This window comes from Notamacropus eugenii, chromosome 2 (genome assembly GCF_028372415.1).
Source record: "Notamacropus eugenii isolate mMacEug1 chromosome 2, mMacEug1.pri_v2, whole genome shotgun sequence".
In the NCBI taxonomy this organism is placed as follows: Eukaryota; Metazoa; Chordata; class Mammalia; order Diprotodontia; family Macropodidae; genus Notamacropus; species Notamacropus eugenii.
The window spans coordinates 348,167,777-348,183,127 of NC_092873.1; the positions used below are offsets into that span (position 1 = coordinate 348,167,777).

Below are 15,351 nucleotides of genomic sequence, written 5' to 3' on the forward strand. Positions count from 1 at the left end.
AGAACCATTCCCCAATTGATACATGGTCAAAGGATAGGAAAAGGCAGTTTTCAGAAGAAGAAATCAAAGCTATCAGTAGTCATATGAAAAATGCTCTAAATCACTAATTAGAGAAATGCAAATTAAAATAATTCTGAGGAATCACTTCACACCTATCAGATTAACTGTTGATCACCTTCTCCTCTTTGATACTGTCTTCTCTCTAGGTTTTTTGGGATACCACTCTTTCCTAGTTCTTCTTCTACTTACATGATCACTCCTCTGTCTCCTTTGCTGGATCCTTATCTAAAGCATTCCCTCTATACACAGGTGTCCCAAGAGATTCTGTCTTGGGCCCTCTTCTCTTTATTTCTTTACACTTCTTCATTTGGTGAGCTCATAAGCTCCCATGGATTTAATTACCACCTCTATGCTGATGATTCTCAAATCTACCTATTCTGACCCAATCTGTTCACTGACTGACTTCCTCCTTCTCACATGTCCAACTTCCTTTCAGATATCTCAAACTACTTATTCAGCAGATATCTTAAGCTAAAGATATCCAACTAGAACCACAAAGCCCTTTACCCCTCCCACGTTTCATATAACTACTGAGGGCAATACCATCATCTCATTCCCTCAAACTTGCAATTTAGGGTGCTAATCCTTGACTCCTTACTATCTCTCACCTTCCATATCCAATCTATTGATTAGGCCTGTCGCTACTTCCATTCAGGGCCTTAAAGCACCTTAGGGCTTCCTCTCTAGAATGCTAAATTCTTTTGGTTCCACAGCAGAAAGCCTACTTGAATGCCCTGAAGCTTTCTGGCTAGAGCACTTGCCTCACCAGGATCTTCTAGCTGAGTCTCCTTCCTTAGTTGCCTTCTAGACTTCTGGATGTCCCTTTTTGCCAATCTAGGCTATGTAGATACTAATCCAGAGTTGGCCCTTTAGTGACATTTTTTTAAACTTTGATTTCTGGGCCTGTTTTGGAAGACTTCTGGCAGAGTAAAACCTGATGAGAGAAGTCTGTGCACCATCTTGTTTCTTCATGCCATGTGGGCGGAAATGTGATGAGTAGAGTTTTGTGGTACATTTAATTTCTGAGCTCTGGCTCCTCTTTTTCCTTTCCCCTGCAACCCTGCAAGTTTCTGAGCAGGCTTTAAGAGTCAGAAACTGAGGAATAAGCCTTTACTTTGGCTGAGAATGAATGGGGCATGTTGGTGAGATTGCAGTTAATTACTGGAGACCATTATTACTCTCTTGATACAGGACAGCTTCCAAGCCCTCCGAGCTAACATCTTTGTGTAGGACAAAAAGCTTGCTTGAATCCTCACAGACCAACACTGGCACATGTACGAGGCAATTGACTAAATCTTTGAATCCTTGTTCACATTTGTCTGCTCGTTGAACTCCAAATAGCTTTGTAGGTTTTCAGAGAATTTGACATTTCTTGACCTTCTGATTCTGAGTCACTTTAATCATTTATGCATCAATGAGGCCAATGAATTAGCAAAAATAGCAACATTGGTCTTAACAAACTTGGGATAAATAGCAAAACTATAAAAGTTCTTAAATCTCAACTATTCTGTGGATGTAGCCAATTCAAGAGTGTTTCTATTTTCTCTGGATAATGCTTTATTGAAATATTATGTGACACAGAGAATCTGCAAAAATGCGTCTGTCAGTGAATATCTCCAAAAATTATATCAATTTATTGCTGCCTTCAGACTTTCTCTGGCCAATCTAACATTCTCTTTCAGTAATCTCTCTTCAAGTTCTTCCAAAGACATCTTTCCAAAGACAATGAGATCATCTAGGTACATCAACACATCCAGTTAATTCATATCTCTGGGTACTTTATCAGACATCGGAAAGTGGTGGATGTTCCCAGTATGCCTTGGAACGTATGTTCAAACTGGTATATATATATGTATATATATATATATATATATATATATATATATATATATATATATATATATATATATATATATATGTCCAGCTAGGCATATGAAAGCAGTCTTTACTCTATCTTCTTCAGCCATTGGGATATGATAAAATCCACTATGTAAACCTAAAATTGAGAATCACTGGCTGCTCAATCTAAGGAATCTTGAAATCATGCCATAATTACTGACCTGCTTTTGTTATTTTGTTCAAAGTGTAGGTAGTATATATATATATATTTGAATCCCTCTATTTTTTTTCTTTACCAATCAGGTGATACATTCAGACTACTAGATTCTGTGATGATGCCATTAACTAGAAGTTCTTTCAGATGGTTTATAAGGTCTTCCACCAAAGACAAAGGAATCTTTCTAGATAATTCATAGAATGTGAGTTAGTGAATTGGATTCTAGAGGATTCAACATGGAAATATCCCATGTCTCATTCCTACATCAAGTATACAATTGTCCTCAAACTATCTTTCCACTCTTCTGGTACTTGATTGTTGTCCTTCATTCTCAAAGAGGACCAAAATGGTATCACAATGTTAGGGTCAAGTTACAGTGAGTCCAAAGTACAGTACTCAGAAGTCAACAAAACTAAATAACTCAGTATATACTCTTGAGTTTGAAAAGTCAGTGCTCTCACAACCATCCCTTATTTCTCTTCTCTTGTAAGCTTCTGCACAGGATGTATAAACAAAGTGTAAAGGTATTGGGTCCCTACTTGTTGTTTATAGTATCCTGCTAGTATTTTGAATTTGCTGACATTTTAGTGAGAATAGGTGGAACTCAGCATACTAGAGCAGAGGTGTCCATTTTCCTACTGACACTAACAAATATTCCTTGGGGAGCTTGAAGATCACCTTGACCTATCCCAGATATGAGTAGGCTTAGTTAATCAATCCACCAAGTCCAAGCTCCTTCATAGGTTGTAAAGGTACTTTCTTCAAAAATCTCATAAATTGATTAAGATAGTAATTTGAGATCCTCTGCCCTCTGTTTAGCATTGTCTGAATTATCTATCTTCACCATCACCTGAGCATAAAGGCTTACGAGTTCAGGTGGAATAGATCCATAAGGTACTGATGACAAAGTCTTAGGGCCTGAGGCAGTCTCCTTCCTTGGACCCTATCTTCTTTTCCCAATGCTGGTTCCAGACATTTTAGCCTCTGAAAGACTAGTGCTGCATTTTATTCACTAGTGCATCCAACAAATATATGGCTACCTAATCTACAACTATAACAGAAGATGAGTCTGCTTCTCTGGTTTATATTCTAGTGGAAGTGTTCTTGTATCTAGCCTCCATAGCCTATGTTCTCTTGGTCCTTTACCTCTCTAAGGAAAAGAGTTTTATCCACTGTTCTATCTCTTGACTAATCCTCTATGCTGGGGCAGCTAGGTGGTGTAGTGCATAGAGTGCCAGGCTTAGAATCAGGAAGATAAGTTTTCCAGTGTTCACATCTGGCCTCTAACACTTACTGGCTGTGTGCCCCAGGGCAAGTCGCTTAACACTGTTTGCCTCAGTTTCCTGTTCTGTAAAATGAGCTGGAGAAGGAAATGGCAAACTACTCCAGTGTCTTTGCCAAGAAAACCCCACATGGGGTCAGGAAAGGTCAAACACAACTGAACAACAGCAAATCCTCTGTGGTCTTCTACCTTCAAATTTGCATCTGCTGATTTGTTGTTGTTATTGTTTGTCCTTCATTTTCAAAGGACCAATGACATCGCAGGGTGAAGTCTTGACTCATGAGTGAATTAGATTTAAGTGAGGCAGAACTGCACAAAGTCATCAACCTCACTCTCTCTTCCAGAAGTCCAGTGGTAGGACAAAAATCTATGTCTCTTGCTTTGCTCCCATGGCCCACGCTAGAGCAGTAGCAGTTGAGTCCTTCTTTGCAGGACTTCTCTGTTTCTTAGTGTTTGCCACATTTCAGTTGATTTTGATGTCAGTAGCTAACTCAAGATCAGTGATGTAAAGATTATTGTGATTTTTTACTGTTATGTGAAAGCAGAAGAATGGACACACAGAGAGCACAGCTTAGATCAGGGACTTGTCTTAAAACCTCCAGTGCTGCTCTACCCACCTACCCTCATATCTGCCCCCTAGTTATCTGTCTTCTGTTAGTCCTAGGCTCTGGTATGGTGTATTTAAGTTAATATTACTCATATTTTTGGATATCTTAAACATGGAATAATCTCTTGAGAATATGAATGCATTGGTTGAAAAGTATTTTGGTGTAATCGGTATTAAAATGCACAGAAGTCTCTTGATATTAGGTATAGACAAAGAGCATGAAACATTGAAAAGAAATGTAAAAGACTTAGACGACTGCAAAAAATTAAGCTGGGGAGACCACTCAGGAAGAATTTGATCATTCAAATTATCTCACAGGAGACAGTACCTGGGAATTAATATGTGTGGGTCCCTCTCTCTGAGGAGGAAGAGCTGTTTTAAAAAGTAGAAGCTCTTGTGAGAAAGCCATGCTCACAGCAAGCCATGCTTAACTCTGAGAAAGACACTTTGCTTTCCCTATAGGCTAGAGTGATAGTTTAGAGTGCTAGTTTACTTAAACGGTAAACATGAAAAGTTGCACAGTGGCACAATAAGCAAGAGTGTTGCTCTCCAGATCTGCCTAACCTTTTTATTATGCCTCTTGGAATGTCTGCTCCATAATTCACAAATTTTCTTTTGTCTTTTTCTTCTTTTTTAATTTAATTTTTTAATTAACAAAAATGTTTTCTCTTTTCCACTTCTCTACCCTTGAAAACAAAACAAAATCTTTGTACCAAATATGCATAGTTAAGCAAAACTCATTCCTTCATTGTGTTGGGACTCCCAGCTGTAAGAAATGTTTGTTGGTTCCCATGTACAGGGTTTGTTTTTTTTTTCCTTTCAGGCTTATTTAAGGGGTATGTGCCCCACATGCAGCAGAATCATTCCTTAGAGTACTAGTCTTGTTCATGTTTGGCTGGCTTTTGCCTTTTACATCAGTTAAGTTTAGGGATACTTAGTTCATAGGAGAGCCAGGATGCAAGAGATCAGGTACCCCGCTTGACTTTGCCTATATGTTTCTTCCCCAGGTGGTAGGAACCAGCAATCTGGAATGCCAAGTTTTCTCTTCAAGTCTTTTTTCTCTCCTACTTGTATTCCAAAACAGACCAAAAAGGCCACGTTCAAAGAGGATAGCTAGGATATGCTTGAGTTTCCTGTTTCCATAGTAATTCCATAGTAATCCAAGCACATATTACATACTAACATACACAATACAATATATGTGAAGTCAGATCTTCCTCCTTGCATTAGAACCTTTGTTGTTCTTCTTTGCTGCATGAACTTTGTGCATTTGTTGGTAAACTTTGGAATTCATGGGTTCTTTTTATTTCTGCTTTTGAGCTTCAGTAAATCTCAACTGCTGCTCTTCTCATTGCAACTAATCTCTAAAGTAGTTTTGTGAATGTACATAGGCAGTTTTCTTTCCCCCTTTTCAATTTAAAATTCTTTTGACAGATTTAAAAGACATCAGGCAAATATATTCTTACTTCACTTAGTTAGGTATACTCTGTTCTCAGAAGACAGTCCCTGCTATATTTTAAGCTATGCTACAGAAATCCTCAATTAAGAAGGTAGTCCTCTTAATTAGCTTTCTTGAAAATTTCAGGGAATGAGAGAGGTGCCATAAGAATTTTCAAGTAAAGAGAGGAAATGGAGTGTCTCAAATATAAACCAGTGAGCTTGACTTCAACTCTTGTCAAAATTTTTGAATGTCTTCTTAAAGGGCTGGTTAGTGAACATCTAGAAAGGGCTATACAAAAAAAAACCCAGCATAGCTTCATTAAGAACGGTTCATGTCAGACTAACATTTTTATTTTCCATTTTTAAAAAAAACAGTATTACTAAACTGATTAATTAGTAATGCTATAGTTAAAATTTACCTAGATTTTAGCCAAGCTTATGACAAAGTCTCTCATCCTATTCTTGTGGGGGAAAATGAAAAATTGTGGACTAGGCAATATTCAAATTAGGTTGATTCAGAATATAAAATCATAGTTTAAGCAAATTAACTTCATAAGTTCAAGATGAAGGCATGATTAATTAGAAATTTGCCTGAAAAATATCCTGATTTGGTTTTGGCATGCTAAAAGCTCAATGCAAGTCAACAGTATGAAAGGATAGGCAGGAAGGTTAGTGATATCTTGTTGTTTGTCCTTTGCTTTCGAAGAGCACCAAAGACTTTGTGATGTCTTGACATATGAGTGAATTTGGATTTAAGGGAGGCAAAGCTTCACAAAGCTGTTAGCCTCACTTTCTCCTCTGGAGTTATTGAAATCTGTTGGCAGGACAAAAGTCACTATGACTAATAATGGCCCACGGATGACCTTAGCCTTTCTAAATTAAGGTCATTTCCCAGGCCCCAGTTTAAATTTGAAGTGATGTCTTAGACTGTTTTCAGTTAGATAGAGCATTCTAGAATAAGTAGGTAATAGTCCTGCTAATATCTGGAGTATTATATTCAATTCTGAGCACTACATTTCAGGAAGAAGATTGATAAACTGGAAAGTATCCAGAGAAGGGCAACCAGAATGCTACTGGGCTACGAGTTCATTCCTCATGAGCTTTAAAAGAACTGAGGGTGTTTATACTAAATAAGAGAAGACTTAAGGGAAACACAATAGTGATCTTTAATTTTTTCCAGGGCTGTCAAGTGCAAGAGATATTAGTTTTGCTCTGTTTTGGCCCCAGGGTGGGAGTAGAGGGAATCAGGAGTTATGGGCAGAAGTTCCAAAGAGGCAAATTTGAGCTTGATGTTGGGAAGCATTTTCTAACATTTAGAGCTAACCAAAAGTGGAATGTGCTATCTTGAAAGGTCATAAATTTTCACTGGAGGTCTTCACACAAATCCTGGATTACCACTTTTTAGGAATACTGTAATTCTTTTTCAAGTATAAATTTAAATAAATGGTCACAGAGATTCATTCCAACTTTTAAATTCTGGATTCTGTCTGGAAAATACCTATCAATAGTTGAAAAAGTAACTCTTTTCCACTTTATTTCTCCTGATAATCACCTAGACATATGGAGCTACACAAAAGAGGAACTGATGGAACAATAACTTGGGGGTTTCTCTTTAAGGGTAATAAATTAGATTCACATAGTTGAATAAAAGTTCTTTGACTCACGTAATTTGATAACTGGAAAGATACTTCAAGATGTCATCTGGTCACTATCCTAGCTTCATGTATTCTTCATCTGTATCAGTTAAAACCTTCATTTGCAAATCCTTTTGTTGGCGATATCCAAAGAAATTTTTTAAAAAGCAAGAAAGGGGGTCAAAATTACAAGTTCTCGAAGAATAAGCTAACAATTATGAAATTGTTGAATGAAAATTACTTATTGACTAAGAAGACAATATTTTAAATAATACAATACATTCACTTAAATTAGATATCTAAAAAAAATAGCCAGCCAATTAAAGCAGTAGCTTAATCATTACTATTGAAAGATGTCAGAGTTTGAATTGTTTTCCTTTTAATTTTTATAGGGACTTATCCTGCAATAAAATCCATGTTATTGAGAAGAGTGCATTTGAACCATTACCTTTTCTGCAATTTTTGTAAGTTAAAACCATTTCTTCATTTTATATTGAAAATGTTTCCATAAAATATGATTCTTTGGTATTAGAGAATTAAAATTTTGTTAGTGGAAAAGTGGTAGACTACTGGAAAACTTATAGTAAAAGAGTAGATTGGAGAACTTGCATTAGAAAAAACAAAGATCAACAATTATTTGGTTAATAAATATTTAACAGTTATTTAGTTAGTGCTTGCATTCATTCAACAAGCATTTATTAAATGCCTACTTTGGGATAATTCAAAGACAAAAATGAAATCGCCCTAGCCTCAAGGAGTTTACAGTTGATTGGGAAGAAACAATACGAACATAAGTAAATGCAAAATATGTACAAATATATATTTTGCAGTGGGAAGGACACTAGCAACTGGGGAGATCAGGACTGGAGTCCCTCTAGTGGGAAGTGTTACTTGAACCAAGCCTTCAAAGAAGGTAGGATTTCTATCAGGCAGAGGAAGGAGTTCATTCCAGGAATGGGGAGTGCTCATTCTATATCTAACACTAAAGCATATGTGTGAATATGAAAATACAAATCATATAATTTTAGAACTGAAAGTGTCCTCTGAGCTTATCCAGCTCACCCCCTCCCTTCCCCTTATTTCAAAGGTGAGAAAATATGGTCCCAAAGAGACTGTCATCTATTTCAGTGGCTTCGTGGTAGAGTAAAATGGATTTGCCAAGAAAGTGAAAGGACTTGCCCTATTTACAAGATTATTATAAGGAAATAATACCTTGCACAGTGGAAGTTGCCTAATGGGGGCTAATTAAATATTAATCAACTAAATTAATATTATGCACTAGTAAGTAAATGTTTTATTATACTCATATATAAATTAGGACATCAATAAATGCATGAAAGAAGGTATTTTTGCTTTTATCTTTTTTTAGAAACCTTAGTTGCAATTTACTCAAAAAACTCAGTCATGGAACATTTCAAGCCTGGCACGGAATGCAGTTTTTGCAGAAGTTGTAAGTGTAATAAAATAGATATATAAAAATTATTTACTAGATTTTGCCCCTTGTTGGTTAGTTATGTTTTAGTCCAGTGCTTCTTAAACTGTGGGTTGAAAGCCCATATGGGGTTGCGTAACTGAATGTGGGGGTCACAAAAAATTTGGCAACAGCGAAAGGTTTCTGAATGCGCAGCAACCAAAAATTAATTCAGAATCAAACACACAGTTAATTTGAGGTATTTCTGTCAGTGCTTGTCCCTGCTGCATTGCTTGGTTCCGAACACACAACAAGTGCACATGCCTTCACACCTTGCAACACCAACAAACACTGCCAGAAACACCTCTGCTCAGATTCAGAACTACTGTCTTTAACAAATGGTAAAATTTTGCATAGACCAAAGAGTTGTTTTGAAATAAATTTATTTATGATTTATTATCAGAAAATGTTTGATTTGTATGCCTATTTTATATACCTATATACCCAGGGTCATGTAAACATTTCTTGGGTTAAAAGGGGTCACTAGTGGAAAAAGTTTAAGAAGAATTGTCAAGAACCTTTGGGAGGTAGAGTGTCATGGTGTACATTTTACAGATGAGGAAACCAAGGTACAAAGAGGCTAATAGACTTGCCCAATTCTTAAATTTAATTCTCCATTAATATAAAACATTAATAACTACTTTCACTTAGAGCAAACCTTTGAAATTGATGAACCAGTCCTCCCATGCTTGTTAGAGCATTGTAGTAAAGATCAAGTTTTGCTTTTTTGAAACACATTTGTGGCATTTTAGGAGTTCAGCTTCTGACTTCATGACACTAGATCAGGTTGGAAAGAGTTGAGGTAGGCTTCAGAGAATCTGAACATTTTGTATGGCATATTTTTGCATCTTATTATTTGGTCCAATGCAAAATACAAAGCTATTTGTATGCAAATATGTTTGCAAAATACAGAGCTTGCTAAGCATACACAAAATGCTTGCCTGAGACGTAGCCACTTGCTATGCCATCTTAATCAGCTATTAAGATTCTGCTATACTATGAAGAAAGAGTTCCAAAAAACAAAACAAAAACTTCTACATGGTGTCCATGGAGTATATTTCTCTGTTGTTGGGATACTACATCTTTTGCATACTCTACCAAGAAGCCATTGACGCTGATGTCTTCAAAACTTGCCTTATCATTACCCAGTATCACAGACAATTAAGAGTCAATCTGAGTTTATTTGTAATATCTTCAGAAGGGTTATTTGATCATATGCAATAAGTACACAGTAACAGGAGAGGGACTCTACTGTACACCTATCGTCTCTGCCTTCATTTTATTAAGAATTTCCAAAATTAAAAAGAGCAAATTTTCCAAACTGCCATGGCAAGGATTGGGTCTAGCTAAAGTGAAGAAAAAAAAAATCTAGATTCTTGAACTTTGTGGTCTAAAGAAAGCTAATGATATCTGCAGAGGATTAGTAAATTCAAATTAGTAAATTAAATTAGTAAAATCAAGTAAGATTTGACAGAGGAGTGATCCTTACTTTGGCTTGCAGTCAAAATAATAGACACAAATTTACCTCACATGGTTCCATTTACTATAATGAAATGAGAGGTTGTATTGCTCTTTTTCCTCAGACAAACCTCCAAGGGAGACTATATTGAGATTAATTTCTCATACAGGTTAGTAGCATGAGAGATTTTCTTAAAAGGTAGAAGAATGTGATCTTCTTATTATCTAAAAAGGGCAATAATCAGGCATTAAGTGATCACCCAGTAAGTATCATGGATATGTAGTGAATAGCAAATGTCATCTAAACAAGTTAGAATTATATAAGGCAAGATGCCATCTTGGTAGGCCTCTTGATAGATAGCTGAAACACAAATCAAATACATGTCAAGTCTATACAGACTGTCCCAACATCTTTAGTGCAGTTTTAAATTGTAATCACTTAGTAAATTAGTAAAATACCATTCTTTTAATAGTAGAAATAATCATATATCTTTCAACTGAAGTCAGCACTGAAATATGGTAAGGAAAACCCATAGTAGTTGTTATTCCCTAATACTGAGTATACTTTTTTCCTGGCTTTAAAGTACTTCTCCTTAACCTACACAGACCCAGACTGATTACTTATCTTTGATTTTTTTCAGTTAGTGTTGCAGTTCTTAGAGGAGTGATCTTCATGGTCATAAAAACTGAAGTCTTTGAAAAGATTTACATGCATAATAGCTACTTGTTTTCGTATAATACTTCATAATTCTCAAAGTCCATTCAAATTATTTGCCCCATTTAATCCTTGAGATGACCCTGTGATACCCTACTAATGTAGATATTATTATTCTCATTTTTCTACTGAGGAAGCTAAAACTCAAAAAAGTTGAGGAATACACTCATGGTAACATAGGTCAGAACTGGGGCTTTAACCCTTTCTTTCTGATTTTGTCTAGTGATCTTTTCAAATGGCTCAGGTTCCATGCTGTTTTTCTGTGGCACCCTAATCCCAGATTATTGAAAATGAGAGAAAATTCAAGACATTCTCATTTAATTCTTTGCCTCTCTCTATTAAGATTGCCTGTCCAACAGTTGTGGCTACTTTGTGAAAGTGATAATTTAGACTCATTGATCTCTTCTTGTCTTCCTACTTCTCTTACCGATGATGTATAGACCAAGGGGTGGGTGAGTGTGATTGTGTACCTGTGTGTATGGGTCTGTCTCTGTCTATGTATCTGTGCCTGGGTGTAGGTAAAAGTACTTGCATAATGCATAGACATAAAAGATAGTCTTTTAGTTTTAGACTTAATTACTATTCAAGAAGCCTAATGATTCTGATCCTTTCTTAACCTCAGTCTGCCTTGAGGCAGCAGCTAAAAGATTTTCCCTTTCTCCTCTAATACCTGATTGCCAGGCAACAAGCTGACCTGCCTGCTACATTTTTCCCAACAGTCCGTGACTATGCTGGGTAATACCAATAACAGATTATAGTTGCATAGTGTTTTTAAAGTTTTAAAATACTTTGCAGTGCTTTACCGTCTTTGATTTTGCTCGAAGCTGTGTCTCTAGAATCTCGACTGACAGTTTATTTTACAAAGTCGCTCATCAGATATCAAATGATTCTAATTTAATATTTTTGCCTAACTGAGCTGGTTCATGTTGATAATCTGTCAATCTACCTGGTGTCAGTTTCCTTTTGGATAGCAGTAGAAACACATAAGGGTTAAAACTTTAAAAGTAATGAGATCACTTTTTGTTATGTAATGGAATCCTGGCAGCTTCTGCATGTATACAGTAAAACATGAACGTTATAAATGAATGACCAAGGTCTAATCTATCCCTTGGTATAGTACGGGATATGTTCATTGTATTATCATTTTATTTCATTTGTAATGACTTGAAAGCCCCAGTGTTGCCAATACCTGGTGATTATTCCAGGTAACTAAAATTTGTCAACATTTATTCACGTTAGGAAAGATTCACATTTTCTTCCTCAGTTGCACTTCATTCTTTCAGCAGCTTTTAAAAAAAAAGTCTTTGTAATCTTTTGTGGTCTTTCCCCTGATTTCCATATTTAATAGAACTTTTAAGAGTTCATTTTATCAGGGTAATGGACTTGATGGTCTTTCTGAATCTGTGATAACTTCACACACAATGTGAAGTGACAATATAACTGGGCCACTACAAATTAGCCCAAAATTCTTAATGCAGCTTTGCAAGCCATTTCTCATGCAGCTTCTCTATACAGTCCTTTGTTATAGTGTCTAAATGCCACAGGCAATTCATCTTTTTTGTGAGTTTTTATTTACTCTTATTCTATTTGGATACTTGGGAATTAGTTCTTAGCTGGGAATAAAGACCCCTGGAGATGATTAGAGTACAATCACAAATAGCCCTAAGCTATTAAAATTCAAAGCCATATGATCATTGCACATTCCAAGTTTCTGTTCATTGATCAGTGGAACCGTTTAAAAACAAAATCAACCAATTTGTCTCAACAAGAAAGCTTTGCCAATGTTCTTTCCAGGAAAGAGATTAAAATGTAGCATAATCATTCCAGATTCAGTAACCTCTTTCCCTGAGAAAGGGCTTACAACAGTGCAATCATATCTTAGAATGTTATCTTGTTCTTGTGTACCTGTGTAGACAAAAAAAAGCGAACAGGTTAATTTCTTCTGATACCTTTAGACATACTTGAGCTATGTTGAGATCATTCTGTCTCTTTCTTTGACCACCTGTCTCCAGTTTTTTTCTGCCCTCTAAGATGATAGTATAGGTAGTTTGGGGTTTTGTCCTATTTAAAATTGATTTTTCAATACCTGCTTTGGACATTTTTTCAGCTCAAGCTGTCAGGATTTCAATATATTCAGGAGAGTGGTGACATGCTTTAGTCCTCAATTCTTTTCTGTCTCCTCAGTTAATAGAGAGGAAACGTAGCCCATCTGTCTGGACCTGTGTAGAAGGATTTGGAGAAAAAAAAATAGCAGGTAAGAAATGTTCCCTTATTTTGTGAGCTGCCTCACTTTCTTGCCCCATATTATGCAGTAGAAGACATAACAAAAAACAAAAATTAGTTGTCTCAGGCTAAAAAAAATACTTAAAAATAATTTAGGAGAAAATTTCTTCATCTTTGAAAATCTGGAACATCCTTTGTGTACAGATTAAAATGCATGATACGTGTCACTTTCACAAAGTTTCTGGGGTCCAGTAGAAAGAGAACCATGGAACTGATCTGTGTGATTTGGCTAAATCATCTGACTTCTTTAGACCTCAGTTTCCTCATCAGTAAAATGAGGGGGTCAATACAAATGTTTTCTAAAATTCTTTCCAGCTCTAAGAGTTTATTATTTTGTGACTATAAACCCACCACTAACTAGCTTTTGGATTCCAGAAGAGGGTAGCAGTAAGAGTCTGGGCAGCCAGGCTGTATAGATAGTTCCCAGTAAGGGAAGCCCGTTCTCCCTTTTGCCTAGCTTAATTCTTAGCAAAGGGGAGAGTCACTGATTAAAAACATAAGGAAGCATGGAATGGACCCATGTTTTATTCTTTGATTTTTGTTTTTGTTTTTTGTTTTGCTAAATTATTCATACAATTAACTTTAGATATAATGAATAATATCTGCTTTTTTAAAATTCATTTTACTTTCAGTTCCTAATTTCTCCCTCCTTCGTTCCCTTCCTCTACCCATCAATAAAGCAAGAAAAACAAAACTTATAGCAAACCTGTATGTTCATGCAAAACAAATTTCTTTATTAGTCATGTCAATAAAAAAGAGAAGAAAATATGCTTCAATCTGCACTGTTGAGTGTATTAGCTCTTTTATCTGGAGGTGGATATGTTGCATATTTCTTCATGAGCCCTTTGGAATTGTGGATGATCATTGTGTTGGTCACGGTTCCTAAGTCCTTCAAAGTTGATTATCTTTGCAATATTGTTGTTATTATGTATGTCATCTCAGTTCACTTTGTTGGTACAAGCCTTCCCTTCATCATTTCTTATAGCACTACAGCATTCTGTCACATTCACACACCATAATCACTCAGCTATTCCCTAATCAACGGGCGTCTGCTCAGATTCCAGTTCTTTGCTACCACAAAAAGAAGTGCTATAAATATGTTTTGCATATGGATCTTTTTCTTCTTTTTTTGATCTGTTTGGGGGATAATTCTGGTAGCAATATTACTGAGTCAAAGTATATACAGTTGCATAACTTTTTGAGCACAGTTCCAAATTGCTTTACAGAATGGTTGGACTAGTTCACAACTTCACCAATAATGCGTTAGTGTTCACACACACACACACACACACACACACACATATACACACAGTATTTGTTATCTTTTTTGTCAATTTAGCCAATCTTCTAAGGGTAAGGTGGTACCTCAGAATTGTTTTAATTTAATGAAGGGTATTTGATAAATGTATTTAGTAAAGATAAGTTGGCTTCCTAAATATTGAATTGCACTACCTCTAGTTCTTAGCTTTTCAGATTTTCTCGGGCAACTATTCCCAAGACAGAAGTAGATCAGAAACATCTTGTGGATCCCTCCTTTATTCCTGAGTACTTCCCAGGCAGCTCTCCCCAGAGCTGGTTGGTCCTACGCTTCTCTGTTGACATATCAAGTGTGATAACAACCCTTTTATCCATTTTGCATATCGTACCCAAAGCAGTCTGCTTTGTATTCTCTTGAATTCAGGTCTGAAGTTCTAATTTACTAATAGCCTAGGTAAAAATCATCAAATTTGTTAATTGAATTTTAAAAAATGTTAAATTAGGAAGAGTTGTTAATACTCTACTCTGAACTACAAGATAGTTTTGGCAAAATAGAAGAGTCTCACCCAGAAGGAATTAAATTTACCAGGAAAAAAGTGCAAAGTGTTAAACTTAGAAACCTAACTGCCTAACAATGCAGTGGAGATCCTGCTGCATCTGAAGTTTGAAGACCTGAATTCAGACCCCTGCTTCTGTCCCTTGCCAACCTGCTTGGCCTTGGGCAAAAACTTAACCTCCCTGGACTTTGGTTTCCTCATCTATAAAATGAAGGGGTTGGACTTAAAGTCCCTTTAAATCTATGATCCTATAATTTCAATATAAAGTGGTAGAAACACTAGCTAAGAAGGAAGAATGTGCTGGTAGAATAGGATAGGCAGAACATGAAGTACCACAGAGGGTGACGGTTGTGCAGTTTGTAGAGTGTGATGAAGAGCAACGAACAGAGCTTGAAGTCCAGGATGGAACTGGTTATGGGAAAGGACCAAGAATATAGAGGAAACTGGCTAATAACACCTTGTACATAAGCCAAAGATAGTCTTGAAGGACTTGCTGCCAATGAAAACATATTTAGAGCAGAAACTGCTTTG

The 15,351-nt window shown here is 36.3% G+C and overlaps 1 protein-coding gene and 1 long non-coding RNA gene across 6 annotated transcripts in view; one reads left to right on the forward strand and one right to left on the reverse strand.

The window, feature by feature from the left end:
* LOC140528262 (uncharacterized) overlaps positions 1-15,351 on the reverse strand; it is a 76,293-nt gene that overhangs the window by 16,562 nt on the left and 44,380 nt on the right. The window contains exons 2-3 of the long non-coding RNA XR_011975129.1: positions 12,810-12,942; positions 7,110-7,210 (exon numbers count right to left, since the gene is read on the reverse strand). This is a non-coding gene — a long non-coding RNA (uncharacterized lncRNA). The remainder of the gene's footprint in view (positions 1-7,109; positions 7,211-12,809; positions 12,943-15,351) is intronic.
* LOC140528260 (uncharacterized) overlaps positions 1-15,351 on the forward strand; it is a 75,900-nt gene that overhangs the window by 9,721 nt on the left and 50,828 nt on the right. For all 5 annotated transcript variants that reach the window (XM_072645947.1, XM_072645946.1, XM_072645949.1 and 2 more), the window contains 2 exons: positions 7,472-7,543; positions 8,449-8,529. In XM_072645947.1, the coding sequence (XP_072502048.1) occupies positions 7,472-7,543; positions 8,449-8,529 (153 nt within the window). The remainder of the gene's footprint in view (positions 1-7,471; positions 7,544-8,448; positions 8,530-15,351) is intronic.